Here is a 15,404-nt window from a genome sequence, read left to right as displayed (position 1 = left end):
TAGGCATGATTGGATAATTTAAGCATTCCAATATATGGGTGAAGCAAAATGACCTGTTTTCAGAGGAGGCCACATTCTGCATCTCTGCGTGAGTCACTGGTAAGTAGTTGCCGCCTTCCAAACAGCAGTGGCTCTCATAGACCCATGGGGAGTAGCAGGTAGTTTTTGACTGTTTCAGATTATAAAAGTAAGTCAAGAATGAAATGTGTCTCCAGTTTTTGTTCAGAAAAGGAAGTGTGCTTCTGCTACTGGAAGTCTGGGAAACACTGACCTGCTGTGAATGTAACATTTGCTTGGTCAGAAACTGATCCGTTCTCTGATATTAACTGGAGAATTTCCTTGGGGTTCATGCTGCTCCTTCCCTTCCGATGTTTTCCCTTCCTTCCTGAGGACTTGGCGATCTTTCCATATCATGTACTGTCATTAAGCTGTTTATATGATGCTTAGTAGGATGGTGTATTTTAGAGAAGTTAAAAGCTGCAAGTATTACTGAACAGCTTGGAAATAGTGACCACAATATTATCAAATTCAGTGCACATGGGTGGACAATTGCCTAGAAGCCCAATAAAGTAATGTTTAATTTCAAAAGCAGGAATTTATCTCAAAAACCAAGGGATTAGTTAAGAGCAAATTGAAGAAAAGAGTAATGATAATAGATCCTTTTGTTGCTTGAAGGTTATTTAAAGCCATGATATTAAAGGCTTGGCTAAAAGATGCTATAAGAAAAGATGCAAATAAATCCAAGAGAAGCCACTGTGATCAAATAACAGAGCCCTTAAAGAGAGAAGTCATCCTTTAAAAAGCAGGTGCCTTGCTCAGATGAGGAAAATTAAAAAGGGCAGAACCTTTGGGAAAGTATATTGTCAGGCTTCAGCAAATGCACGGCGTTTCAGGCAATAGAACTCAAATCCAGACAGAGCAGCGATTCAGGGATTTATTCCGAAAGACAGTGATTTCAGTAAGGAGACGAGCAAGGCTGGAATACATGACTGGGGGAGTATGGATACATATATAGCGCTGATACAATAGGGTTACAGGAACAAAGAGACAATGTAGTCGTTTCCTGCCGGTAACGACTTAAGTAAAACTGAACAGAAACAATTGTGAGCAATCAGTGGAGGAGATGGCCGAGCTCTCGGCTTTGTGCGTGGGACCCGATATCAGATCGGAGATTTACACGGGCAGGTCCCAATACAATTGTAAATCCCTGGCCAAAGCTCATGTGCAAAACGGGGGGGGGGGGGAGGAGTGCACGGAGAACTCCATCTTGTTCGCGGGGAAACCATCTTGTTTAGGAACGGAGCTGTCAGAAGCCCTATCTGACATATATGAAAGTTGATGAGGCAAGCTAAGATGGAATGAGAGGAGCAACTAGTGAAAGGCATAAAAAGAAGCAACAAATATTAGTGACATGATATCAGGAGCAGGGAATGAACCAGGGAGGTATGAAAGGAATACTGAAGGAGGTCAGGGACTGCAGAGAAGCTACATGAATTCCATGCTTCTGTTCTTATTCTGGAACTGAAGAGAGACCTATTTTTTTGGGGGGGGGGATTTAAGCAGCTATGTCAGAAAAGAGAGAATTCTGCCATATTAGATCTGATCAAGAATTTGTAAATGAACATGACATGTTTGATCTCTGCTGGCTTTATTTGATTTTTACTGATGGCTCTAAGTTAAGAGTATTGCTTCTTTTACCAATTGCCTGGATTGTTTTCTCTTTTATTGCTGCTTTTTATGCAGTTATTGCCGTTTTGATTGAATTTTATGCTGCTGGTTTCTATTTTTTTTAGCTTAATCATTTTAATTAAAGTTGCAAACTGCCTCAAAAGTATTTTTGTTGAGACTACGTTGGTTTAAACATTTAACATTTTTTTGAAAATGCCAATTAAGTTGTTTGGAATACTAATGTTTTGTACCTTCCATCTAAAAAAAGGAGATGGTATAGTGCTGGCACAGATGCAGAAAAGAGCAGTCAAAATAATCGGAGGGGGCCTGAGGCTCAGTGGTGGAGCATCTGCTTGGCATGCAGAAGGTCCCAGGTTCAATCCCTGGCGTCTTCAGCTAAAAAACAATTAGGTAGTAGGTGATGTAAAAGATTTCTGTCTAAAACCCTGGAGAGCCACTTTGTCTGAGTAGATGATACTGACCTTGATGGTCTGATTCAGTATAAAGCAGCTTTATCCAAGTGCTAGAGCTACTTACTTATGAGGGAAACCCCTAAATTCATAGTTTGGAAAAAATTATTTATAAAACAAAGATTTATAAAATTATGCATGGAACGGAGAAAGTGGGATTGGGAGAGGCCTTTCCCTCTCTCTTTCCTAATAGCAGAATTCATGGTCATACAAGGAAATTGATCAACAGAAGGTTCAAAATGAACAAAGGGAAGGAATATTCCAAGCAACACATAGTCGATTTAACACGCTGTTGCAGGACATGATGATGTTCACTAACTTACATGGCTTTTAACAAACAGCATAACAAATTAATGGGGGACATTCTATCATTGGCTGGTAGCCATGACATCAAAATGGAACCTTCTTATTCAGAAGCACTGTATCTCTGAATAGATAGGGAGGGCAGTTGCCTTCATGGCCTGTGGGTATACTTCCTGGAAACATATAGCAGGCTGCTGTTGCAAACAGATGGCTGTCCAAAGGAGATCCTCAATTTGACCCGGCAGGTGTCTTATACTCTTAAACTGACATGTTATTTAACTACCCTCACCCCTCCCAGTTTCTCTCTCCCAGCCCCAAGTTTATTTTAGATCTGGCTAGCCTAGGGGTTCTGTGCATTTGGTGATTAGCCTCTATTAATCTGTTTCATTATTACATTCTCACAAAGCTATTGCTCGATTCCTTTTTCCAGGTAAAGGAGAGCATGATTGTGTTTTAAGATATTGTGAGGCAGATTTTCATTTATTTGGAATACATGTTGTTGGCTGCTGTTTCTGTATGTGACGAAGGGTGTGCAGGCACCCAAAGAAACCTGCTTTCTGTTACAGCAAATGTAAACTCTGTGTATGAAAGCTCAATTGGTGAAGTTAACCCTTCCCAAGAGAATCCATTCTAACAATGAAATGTTCCCAAGCAAATCCTTCCTCTTCCTTCCTTCCTTCCTTCCTAACAGAGTTGTCGTCCCCCCAATTCCCTGAGGATTTAGTAGTAGAAGAAGAAGAGTTGGTTTTTATATGCCGATTTTCTCTACAGTTTAAGGAAGAATCAAACCGGCTTACAATCACTTTCCCTTCCCCTCCCTACAACAGACAGTCTGTGAGGTAGGTGGGGCTGAGAGAGCCCCAAGAGATGTGACTAGCCCAAGGTCACCCAGCTGGCCTCATGTGTAGTAGTGGGGAAACCAACCCGGTTCACCAGATTAGTGTTTGCTGTTCATGTGGAGGAGTGGGGAATCAAATCCGGTTCTCCAGATTAGAGTCTACCGCTCCAAACTACCGCTCTTAAACACTACACCATACTGGCTCTCTGTATCACAACGGCAAAATAAATAAATGTCACAATGGCAAAATAATACTGGTCTCTCTGTATCACAATGGCAAAATAAGACCATCCAAAATTGGGCTAGATGATATTTACGAGACGATCTCAGTGCTCTAGGCCAGGGGTCCTCAAACTAAGGCCCGAGGGCCGGATCCGGCCCCCGGAGGGCTTTTGTCCGGCCCGGGGACCAAGGAAGCCAGTCCCCCCTTGCCCCCCTCCCCAGAGCTTTTCTGGGCTTCCTGGCTGTGTACGCACAACTGGAAGCCTCCCTCCTGCCCCAGTCGCCCCCTTCCCTGCTCCCTCTCCCTCTCCAGCCCCAAACCCCTTTCCTGGGCACACAAGGCATCTTGCTGCTTCGCGTGCCGCCCGGTCGCCCCCTTCCCCCTCTCCCTCCCAGGCCCAAAACCTCCTTTCCTGGGTGCGCGAGGCGTCTTGCTGCCTCGCACGCCGCCCAGTCGCCCCCTTCCTGTCCTGGCGTTCCTGTTTTGGCCACAGTTGGCAGCGTTCTCACGGCTTGGGGCTCTCTCTCCTCCTGGGGTTATCCTTGTGGCCTGGAGGTAATTGTAGGGGCCCCTTGGGAGGGCTGGGCATATCTCCAGGGAGAAGAAAAAGACTTGTGGCCATTTATGCACAGGAGGTTTTGCCTTGGATTTGCCGCTCTCCAGCTGCACATTTTCCCCATCCGAATTCTCAGAACTCAAAAGTAAATTCCCCCCCCCCCCCACTCCAGGGGAGAGTTTGGAGAATTCGGATGGGGAAAATGTGCATCTGGAGAGCGGCAAATCCAAGGCAAACCCTTCCATGAATAAATGGCCTTGGTTTTTACATGCCAACTTTCTCTACCACTAAAGGGAGACTCAAATTGCCTTACAATCCCCTTCCCATACCCTCCCACAACAGACTCCCTGTGAGGCAGGTGAGGCTGAGAGAGCGCTAACAGAGCTGTAACTTGCCCAAGGTCAGCCAGCTGGCTTCGTGAGTAGGGGTGGGGAAACCAACCAGGTTCACCAGATTAGCCTCCGCTTCTCACGTGGAGGAGTGGGGAATCAAACCCGGTTCTCTAGAGTCCCCGCTCCCAACCACCACTCTTAACCACTACAGGGGGAATGACCGGGCTTGTAAGGAGGATGCTTTTCCGGAGAGCCCCCTCGCGCCGCCGCCTCTTCCCTCGAAACAGTCCGGCCCCCAACAGTGTTTGAGGGACAGTGAACTGGCCCCCTGTTTAAAAAGTTTGAGGACCCCTGCTCTAGGCTGTCTTACAGTTAGAAAAAACATTACAGTTTATCACAGGCTCTGGCTTTTCTGGTGGAATTTTATATGTAAATTGATCCCATGTTAGTGTTTAAGCCGCCATTCAAGGAACCTAAAAAAAAAAAAAAAGTAATGTCACTCACCTACATTTAGCTCCATACGAAATTGGCAATTTCCACTGATTCTTTCACCCCACTACAGACCTCCCTCATGTTGTTACTTCGGGTCCCCTGTAACCCAGAAGCGGCATGTGGTGGAGATCCTTGGAATGACAGAAACAGGAAAGTTCCAACTGGCTTAGATTTTAAAAAGGAGTTGTGACCCTTTAATAGAAGCTTAATGTTTGGAAATGGGCAGCTGAAGCTCTTCATGGCATGGCGGTAAGTAACATCTGATTAAATTTCTGTTAAGGGAACAGGGCCCTGACCTGGATGGCCCAGGCTTGCCTGATCTCGTCAGATCTTGGAAGCTAAGTAGGGTCAGTACTTGGAAGGGAGACCTCAAGGAAGACTCTGCGGAGGAAGGCGATGGCAAACCACCTTTGCTTAATCACTTGCCTTGAAAACTCTACTGGGTTGCCATAAGTTGGTTGCTACTTGATGGCACTTTAGGCACACAAAGGGACAGGACACTTTTCTGCAGGCTGGTTGGAGACTTCATAATGAATTAACCTAAAGCTGATGCATTCCCTTCTTTCCTAATGTGAACAAGCCATAGTTTACTGTTGCATCTGAACTGGGCAAACAGGTTTGTACTCATCATAGTTGTCTGCAAGCCAGAGCTGGAATTCACATGGCTTCTAGTTCTGGCTTGCATGCAAACTAGGGTTTGTGCAAGCCATATGTGAAGGTAGGCCTGCCCTCTAAAAAGAGTGATGTTTACCATCTGCAAGTCCTTAAAGAAGAACCTTTGTACTATGAAAAGTGCTCCAGCATCTGAATCCAGTTAGTTTGGTCCTTTCCACAGCAGTGGTATGAAAGGAAGCTCCTCACTTAACCCCTCCAGGTGCCAGATTTTGTAGCTTGATAATCTGTCTGGCTTCCCTTTTCAAGAAGATGTCATCTAATTTCTTAGGTGTTTGAATAAATCAGAGCAGTAAATCTGACACTGTGTGCATTCATTTTGTATCCTACAGTCATAACACTGTGATACAGACTCAGTGCATTCATGGTTGGATTTACTGCTTGCATTTGCACATGAGGAATGGGAACCATTACTTGGTTTTACATTACTAGGGTGCCCTTCTTTCCTGCAGATATTGTTACTGTTAGCCAGATTCCTCCGGTCAGTCACTTCCTCTTTTTGCATATTGACCGAAGGAACCCCCACCTCACTTAACTACGTGAATCTCCCCTGTATTTGTAATCTATGGGTACTGTTTTTAATGCTGTGGAGGGCATCAGGACAGATTATTTACTGTTTGGTTTTCATAACAGGGTTTTTCTGTGGCTTCATTGTCTTGCTTGTTTTGCTGGTTTCTGTAAGCAACCTTGAACCACCATAGATGGTGGGAAAGGCATCTTCAAGTATTTGAAGGGCCGTCATGTAGAGGATGGTGTGGAGTTATTTTCTGTTGCCCCAGAAGGTTGGAAAGAAACCAGTGGGTTGAAATTAAAACAAAAGAGTTTTTAGCTAAACATTAGGAAAAACCTCCTGACAGAGCGGTTCCTCAGTGGAACAGGCTTCCTTGGGAGGTGGTGGGCTCTTCTTTGGAGGTTTTTAAGCAGAAACTAGATGGCCATCTGTCAGCAGTGCTGATTCTTTGAACTTAGGCAGATCATGAGAGGGAGGGCAGGAAAGGTTTAGTCAGTGCTCAACTCTCATGGCCCTTTCTTACATGCCCAGGGTAATGCCAATCACCACTTTGGGGTCAGGAAGGAATTTTCCGGTAGGCCACATTGGACAGGGATCCTGGAGGGTTTTTTTTGCCTTCCTCTGGGCATAGAGCAGGGGTAACTGGGGGAGTGGGGGAAGTAGTTGTGAATTTCCTGCATGGTGCAGGGGGCTGGATTAGATGCCCTTCCAACTCTATGCTTCTATGATGTTTTAATAAATAAATATCTGTCAAGGAACAATTATTCCCTTCCATTCCATCCTTCAAGTGTCTGTAAAATGGATTTACAGATTGACAGATTGAATTCATAGAAGCTGAGTTTTTTAAAAAAAATTGTGAACTGATCCTCAGTGGGTATTTGGGGACAAATGCCCTAATTCAGAATTGCCCTTATGCAGTGTTTTCCCCAAAACAAGAGCTCCTATGATCACAGCCATCTCAGTTCGTTTGAGATGTACGGGCGAAAACACATGGTTGCTTTAGCCTCCTTTATTTCCTGTTTCAGCCAGGATTCAGCCAGGATCGAATGCATGCTTTTTGCCGAACATGCGTTCGATCCTGGCTGAATCCTGGCTGAAACAGTGAATAAAGGAGGCTAAAGCGACCATGCGTTTTCGCCCTTATGCAAGCCAGGGCTTTTCTGGACTTCCTCCTCCATTAAAAGGAGTTGGAACATCCAGGTTTTCTGGAGAGGTGGCACCTAAGCTTTCTAAATAAAGAAGCTCTTGAAGGAGATTTCTTTGGGCCCTCACACTTACAAGTAGTCACCTGGTCAGTGCAAAAGTTAACTGTGATAGTTAAATAGAACCTCCATGAACAGCAGTAGCCGGATACCAGATTTTGGGGTAAAAAGAGGCTAACCATCATTTTCATGTCCTCCTTGGGAGTTTCCGGGGGGCTTTGCAGGCGACTTTAGGAAACAGAATGCTGGGTGAGATGGATCTTCCTCTCATCCAGCAAGGGGGTTTTCGCTTTCACTTTATTCAGGTTTCACAGCCCATAAGCCACACACCAACAAAATATTTAAGAATTAAAAACAACAGCAAGGAAGAATGTTGCCACATCAACCATACGTTCTTTACGAAAGCCACTCAGAAACAATCTTAATTTGTGGGTATCAGAAGTGGCTGAATATTTTAATAGCCAATTTGCAAGAAATTTCTCCCTGATAACAGTGTGTTTGGAACACACTGACCTCATCAATGACCTGGAGTTGGGGTTAAACAGTGAAGTAGCCAAGTTTGCAGATGACACCACATTATTTAGGGTGGCTAAAACAAAATCGGACTGTGAAGAGCTCCAGAAGGATCTCTGCATACTGGAAGAATGGGCATTAAAATGGCAAATGAGATTCAATGTGAGTAAGTGTAAAGTGATGCATATTGGGGCAAAAAATCCCAACTTCACATATACACTGATGGGATCTGTGTTGGCAGCGACAGACCAAGAAAGGGATCTTGGGGTGGTAGTGGCTAGCTCAATGAAGATGTCAACCCAGTGTCCGGCTGCTGTAAAAAAGGCAAATTCCATGGTGGCCATAATTAGACGAGGAATAGATAATAAAACTGCTGATATCATACTGCCCTTGTACAAATCTATGGTGAGACCACACTTGGAGTACTGTGTACAGTTCTGGTCACCACACCTAAAAAAGGATATTACAGAGCTTGAGAAGGTGCAGAAAAGAGCAACCAAAATGATTAGGGGACTAGAGCAACTGTCCTATGGGGAGCGGTTAAGACGATTAGGGCTGTTTAGCTTGGAAAGAAGGCGGCTGAGGGGAGACGTGATAGAGGTCTATAAAATTATACATGGTTTGGAGAGAGTGGACAGGGAGACGTTTTTCTCCCTCTCCCATAATACTAGAACACGGGGTCATCTGCTAAAGCTGGAGGGTAAGAGATTCAAAACAGATAAAAGGAAGTATTTTTTCATACAACGCATAGTTAAATTGTGGAACTCCCTGCCCCAGGATGTGGTGATGGCTGCCAGCTTGGAGGGCTTTAAGAGGGGAGTGGACATATTCATGGAGGAGAGGGGTATTTATGGCTGTTAGTTAGAATGGATACTAGTCATGCTACATACCTATTCTCTCTAGTATCAGAGGAGCATGCCTATTATTTTGGGTGCGGTGGAACACAGGCAGGATGGTGCTGCTGCACTCGTCTTGTTAGTGGCTTCCTAGAGGCACCTGGTTGGCCACTGTGTGAACAGACTGCTGGACTTGATGGGCCTTGGTCTGATCCAGCAGGGCCTTTCTTATGTTCTTATGAACAATAAAAGAAAATGTGCGATAACAAAACAACCATAGGTAAGGAGCAATCACAAAAACGTTGTTCTGGAGGAATCCCAGCAAGACACCCCTTCATCTGTGCTGTAGGTAGTACATTCCAGCATGCAAGCATATGTGACCGTCTTAATTTAGATATCGTCATCATAGAAAGATAGGATGGGAATTCAAATTTGGCTAAATATTTGATTCCCAGATGGAGTGGGGAACATTTCTGTGTAGCATCTTGGATTAATAGGTTCCAGTCTTGTTTAAAAAGCTTCTTAATAATTAACACTCTTTCCTTCTCTATCAAAGAGGTTGGAAGACCTCAAAGGAGCCAGTTATGCAATTTCAGAACCTACGATTTCATTCCACCATGACCAGCTGTTCTCTTGAGCTGCTGATCTAGTAAGCATTTGAAGGTTCTCAGCATTAAGTAGCCTATATTTGAAATTGATTATGGCTTTCCAAATCAAAGTAGAAATTTAGGAAGACCCAGTTCCAAGCAGACACCTGAAGATGCTGTTCGTGGGGGTAAGGCAAAGATTTTACCCCCCCCCCAAAAAAAATCTGACGCTTGTCAAATAATTCAACTGGACCTGAGAACCAGATTTGAGTGTCATATAGCATGCAGGGTAGAACTGAGCGCTTTGGATAAAAAATGATTAAGTGCTAACAATGACAGTTCAATTTTATGTTTAATGTACTGAATATGTTTAGACCAGGATAAATCTGACCTGAAGACGATCCTCAAGGGGGTTCTTATTCCTTTAAACATAGTGATGCAGCATTTAGTCGGTTTTAGTAAGCGACTAAGGGTTTTATATATGGTTTCTTATCCTCCAACCAGAGAGACACTTGAGCCCGTGGCTATATTAGTTGACGTATAAAACAGTATTTTAAAATTGTATCAGTTGACAAGATATTATTTAAAGCTGAAAATAAGGCAGCTGGAGATCGTAAATCTCTGGTTCACTTTCTACAAACAGCCCACATGTGGATTATTTCCAGATGTTCAAGATTTAAACATCCCCCCCATCCCTCCGCCAACAATGCCTGACTTCAGCTATCTATGACTTTTCCCAGAGGATCGGAAAGCTTTGCTTAAGTACTAGGAGTGCAACATGGTTCCAATTTTGAATTGTAGTCCAAATATCATGGAAGAATTAACTCATTATTCCCCAGCCTGCCCTTTTTCCAGACAGAAGCAAAACCATTTATAATTTCCTGTTCTGAAAAGATTGTGCTGAAATTTTTTGATAGTTTTGACAAACATTCCATAGCCAGTTTGTTTTCATGGAGAATTATGTCATAGTGTAAAATAAATGTACAGACTGATATTCTGACCAGGAAGAAAAGCCATTAACTCTCTGTGGCATGTAGTTTCTCACCTTGTGTCGGTCTGAGCTACAGCTCCTCTGCTTCCTTTGTCAATGCTGCTTCCTCCCATCTACACCCCCCCATCTTAGCCTTGCCTTTTGTATCATGTCAGCCATAATTCTTGTTGCAAAAGCATGAGCCATCTGAGGAAGGGTAATGTCTGTTTTGCTTCCTGTATCATTTCTAGCACAATGCATACTTGATGTCACTGCTCAGTTAGGTCTTTCCCAGAGCCATAACAATACATTGCAAACGGGGAAACAAACTTCAGAACGGGAATTTTTCCTGTTTTCATGCACGTTTAAATTTTGTATCCCCTGCAGCTCAAGCTTGTGAGGTCAGAAGCACTGGGATACACATGATCCCAGCAGTGGGTGTTGCACAATGTGAAATTTCAAACAGTTTTCAAAATGTACATCATAGCATTGAAATGTGTTGCCTGCTTTGGAGAACAGTGAAAATGCTTGCTGCGTATCTTCTTGCTTAAAGAAATGGAGGGGCACTTGGTTAAAGGGAGCACCTGTATGTCATTATTAGGATTGCCTTCCAATGCACCCTTAAAGAAAGGTGCAAATTAAGATCTAGGATTTTTCAAAGCAAAGAGTGAGAGAGCTGCAAAACGTGATATTCGAACCCAACATCTTGCTAACTGATCCCGCCTTCTGGACAGGAGCTTCATGTTTTATTGAGCTGTCCTTTATGTGATCACTGTCAGCCTGGGGTCCTCATGACTGGTTAATGGCAAGGTTTGGCAAAGGCCAGGGTGAGATTTCCTTTCTCGCACAGTGCAAAGAAGCACCCAGGCTTGTCATATGGCACTGTGCTGTTCTGGATGTGCTTGCCAGCTTGGTCGATGGTTTCGCAGGTGGCCAGAGTTTGGTAGCAATCGGTGCTGAGGCCAAGCCCCTACTTGAGACCCAGAAAGGGCCAAGGATTAAGAGCTGCTGTAGTTTGAGTCCTCACAGGTGCGAGAGCAAATTATTCCAGGTGTTGCAGGAAGCTTCTTTCTTGTGAAAAAGCAAACATAGAGCTGAAGACAAAATACCTTTGTTTTGCCATGTGGTTTGCATGAGAGCCGGTGTGGTGGTTAGGAGCAGACTCTAATCTGGAGAACCAGGTTTGATTCCCCACTCCTCCACATGAGTGGTGGACTCTAATATGGTGAACCAAGTTAAAATCTCGAGCCTTTTCTTTAATTGAAAAGAAACCTTCTCTAAATCTGTGACTGGTAGACATTTAAAGAAATACCAGGTACAATCTAGCCATGGGAAATAGTTTCACTTGGGCGTAAGTGTGTGTGTTTTAATTGCCTTTTTATGTATGCAGTTGTTCAGCATCCTCAGATTGCCTCGAAAGGGCACAATATCAATGCCCCGTTACCTAACGTTGTCATGAAAGCACTTAATCCAATATTCACCTGCGGTCCCATAGTGGGGCAGGCTTTCCCCACTCTCTGTATCCAGGTCAATTCAATGTACGTTAGGATTTCTTGAACTGGGTGGCTGTTCCAGTTGCCTGCATCACAAAAAGGGAACCATTTAGACAAATGTTAGGTTCAGAAGTGGAGTTTCTTCTCTTGATGACAACTAAGGAATGGAGACCCATAAAACCACAGGCACTGTTGCCATTAGCTAGGGCGCTGTTAACAATAACACTGAAAGGGGACTTCAATTGTTAATTTTAAACTTTCAGAGTGTAACAAACTCTTGTGGGTTTTTCCTCCACAGAATTGAAACAGTTGGCCCAGTGGACAAAAAAGACAGCATAGGAGTTTGTGTGGAGCAGCAGAATGGCTGTGATTCTTTGCAGCGGGACAAAGCAGTGTGTGTGAGCACCAACGGTGAGTTGCTTGAGGATCTCTTGCAGACAAGGAAGTTGGGTAAAGGTGACTGAGCATCTAATTTTGCCTGCACTCTGCTTTACACTCTGTGTGTGGCCTGTAATGCATTCTAATCGTCACACATTTTAGAAAGATAGAACCAGTGTGTTGTTGACTAGAAGGAATGCCTTTTAGGTATGCTTGTAAACAGTCACTCATCTGGTCACTTGTAGTGATTAAGAACTTCTTCCAGGTGACCAGGCAGGGCAGCTTTGATAAAGATGAGGGAGGTGAAGAGCTATTTTTTGCCCCCTGCAAAAGAGCTACAGCTCTTGCACAAGTGGAAACACAAGAAAGAGCCCAGTGGCTGCTTTCACAGGAAAAGCAATCCACAGTGGGGGGGGGGGAGGTAATAGGAACCGGCCTGATCCCTGCTTTGGCGTTAGTGCCACTTGCGCTGGCTAAACTGGCACTAATGCTGGTGCTGGGCTACTTACACCGGCTCTGGGGAGCAGTGCAGCAGTGCTAGACTCAGGCACCAGCATACCCTCGTCAGCAGCATTTCCCTGGCGCAAGGGCTCATGCTGGGCTGAAGGGGGCATTGCTGGGGTGTTCCCGGGGGCAGAGCTGACTTTAGTTAGCTCCCTAAGCCCTTTCACTCTGGGAACGCCCCTTTTGCAGGTGCTAACTTGCACCTGCAAAACTGCTGGTGCAGCCTCATGAAACCCTATGGGGTGGTTTCATGTGGTTTTCTACAAAATAGTGTTTTTGGCTTGCTGCGCCCACTCAGGATTGCACTGTAAGTCAAACTTATTGTGTCCTCACTTGCTTGTCCGCTTGCGCAAGATGCTGTGCAACCAATTTGTGAGCACTATAATACATAGACAAGCATCACTGGACAATAATGCTAGGAAAAGTTGAAGACTGCAGACAAAGAGGAAGACCCAGCATCAGACAGACTGACTCAATCAAGGAAGCCACACGGCTCTCAGTCTGCAAGACCTAAGCAAGGCTGTTAATTATAAGAAGTTTTGGAGGTCATTAATTCTTAGGGTCGCCATAAGTCAGAAGTGTCATGATGGCACATAATATATAGGGGGGAAGTGCTAGTTGTTACAAGATCTTGCACAAACAGAACTGCAGTATGTTTATGTTTCCACTTGTGCATCACTGGATCCAAGCCCATATATACAACTTGAGACCATGGTGCAGAATTTATTGGATTTTCATGGTCAGGATCACCTGTATGTATTGTGTAAATACTAATTTTTTTCCCCAGAGCATGGTGCTAACAATCAAGTTCTGGCTGCACTTACTTTTTAGCTCTGATTCCACTAGTTTTTCCCATTTAATGCTCACCGAATATCAGTCTTCTAAATGGTTAAGCCATATTGAGCAAAAAATTAAAACTTCAGGCATCTCCTTAGACTTGCTTGCATTGGTTTCTGAAGTATCTGCATATACAATCATAAAACATAAAATCCTAGACTTAGAATTTCAAGAACTTAATTGTGCAGCCAGGAAAACCTGTTCCCCACTGTATTTGGGGATTTCACTACCTTTGGACAGCCCGGTGTTCTATTTTTACCACCTTTAACACACAGCAAATTACAGCTTTTATACTTGCAAGGTTTAATGTCTTACCTTCAGCTGTGCTATTTGGGAGGTTTATCACTGCAACATGTTTTTCTGTACTGCCTCTTTATGTTGACATTCGGGCTAAACTTCTTAATTCACTCCAAGTCACATGGAATTGAGCCTCAGAAAAGTGCAAGCTACAGCTTTTCCTTTCTGGACAAAATCCTACCACGCTAGACAGGATAGCAAAATTTTTGCAACTGGTTATGAGGCTCCGAGAATTTAAACCCTGCTTTTGTTTAGCCCTAGCTTTCTGTGTTCTCTTGTTTTTGTACTTCGCTGCAAATATATGCCAATAAAGGTGTTGTTGGTTGTTATACTAATTTTCTTACCTTGTCTGTTTCAGGGGCTGTATTTGTGAACGGCAAAGAGATGACAAACCAGTTGCCTGCAGTTACTTCAGGATCAGCTGTGACGTTTGACATGGAAGCTGTGAGCCTGGGTCCTTCCAACCATGATGAAGGGGGAAACTCCAAACTTAGAGTAACAATTAGTTCTAACAACAGGGAAGTGGTCTTTGACTGGGTACTTGATCAGTGCTGCGGTTCTCTGTATTTTGGATGTTCATTCTCCTATCCGGGTTGGAAAGTGCTGGTGTTCTAGCCTCTGAAACCATGATTGATTTGTGTCTCTCCCTGCAGTTGGACTCAGTGATGCAGTGGTTTGCTAGAGCAGACTCCCAAACGGTGTGTGTTTTTAGTACACTGGGGTAGAGTCTGTACAGGAGGAAGCCCCATAACAAAATCCTGTCCTATGTGATAAAATTACTTGAACTCCGTCCTCTTCACTGGATTCACTTAATGTAGAGGTGAAACGTTTGGAATAAATCTGGAAAATTAAGTAGACCTTCAGGGCTGATATCAACTTACATGTTTATTTTTTTTAGGGGGGATCCAGTGTCAATCCTATGACTGTGTTCCTATCTATGTATGGTTGTGCTTACTGTACAGATTAGACTAATGCTGTCTAATGCTGCTTTTATTTTTGGCTCAGGGTTAATGGACCAAACTCATACACATGTGCTATCTCACCCAGAGGAAGGTACTGCAACAGTAACCCGGAGCCGAGCATAGTCTTAATCATGCTTCAGTTTTTGCCCGTTGGATTTTTGAAATCTGAGGTTGATGCATTTTGCCCACTGGAACATTTCTTTTCCTCTGGTGGGTAATACCACTATTTTACTGCAGGAGAACATCTCTATCTTAAGCTGAAATTGTTTGGAGGTACGGTTCCTCTGCCTCTGCTCCTTAACCATGTGCCTTAGTTGCAGGCTTTTATTGAACAGTATTGTATGTGTAGGAGAATTAGGTTTTCAGTAATAACTGTGCCGCATCCAGTTATATGCTACTGGATTGTTGGCACTTAGGTCAAGCTTTGGTGCATTCACACTTTTTTAACTTCAGAATTGCTGCAGGAAGTCCCACAACAAGTGCCCTTACTATGATGACATCCCACAATGTCAGGGGAATGTCTGTGTTGCTTAGCAATATCCCTTTGGGTTAAGAAGGTTCTGTGTTGGTTCTGAACCTTCCTGAGGAGAACCCACTGTTAAAAAGCGCTCTTATACAGAATATCTTGTCAGGCTTTTCCATACTGATTGAGTAGTTAAAAGAACAACTCTGCAGTAGCTGAGGAGAAGTGGGCATTGGGACATGTGACTGGTCCTGTAGTCAAGGAGATACCGTATAGAAAACGGTACATGTAAATGCA

The 15,404-nt window shown here is 43.9% G+C and overlaps 1 protein-coding gene across 1 annotated transcript in view; it reads left to right on the top strand.

The window, feature by feature from the left end:
• Positions 1-14,300, top strand: part of CRLF3 (cytokine receptor like factor 3) — a 49,471-nt gene extending 35,171 nt beyond the window's left edge. Inside the window, exons 7-8 of the mRNA XM_056862957.1 lie at positions 11,965-12,077; positions 14,041-14,300. Coding sequence (XP_056718935.1) covers positions 11,965-12,077; positions 14,041-14,297 — 370 coding nt within the window. The 3' untranslated portion in view covers positions 14,298-14,300. The remainder of the gene's footprint in view (positions 1-11,964; positions 12,078-14,040) is intronic.
• The last annotated feature ends 1,104 nt before the right edge of the window (positions 14,301-15,404 follow it).

Source organism: Euleptes europaea, chromosome 1 (genome assembly GCF_029931775.1).
Source record: "Euleptes europaea isolate rEulEur1 chromosome 1, rEulEur1.hap1, whole genome shotgun sequence".
Lineage (NCBI taxonomy): Eukaryota > Metazoa > Chordata > Lepidosauria > Squamata > Sphaerodactylidae > Euleptes > Euleptes europaea.
Note: the sequence above shows the minus strand (reverse complement) of the source record. Positions and strands in the feature narration are given on the sequence as shown.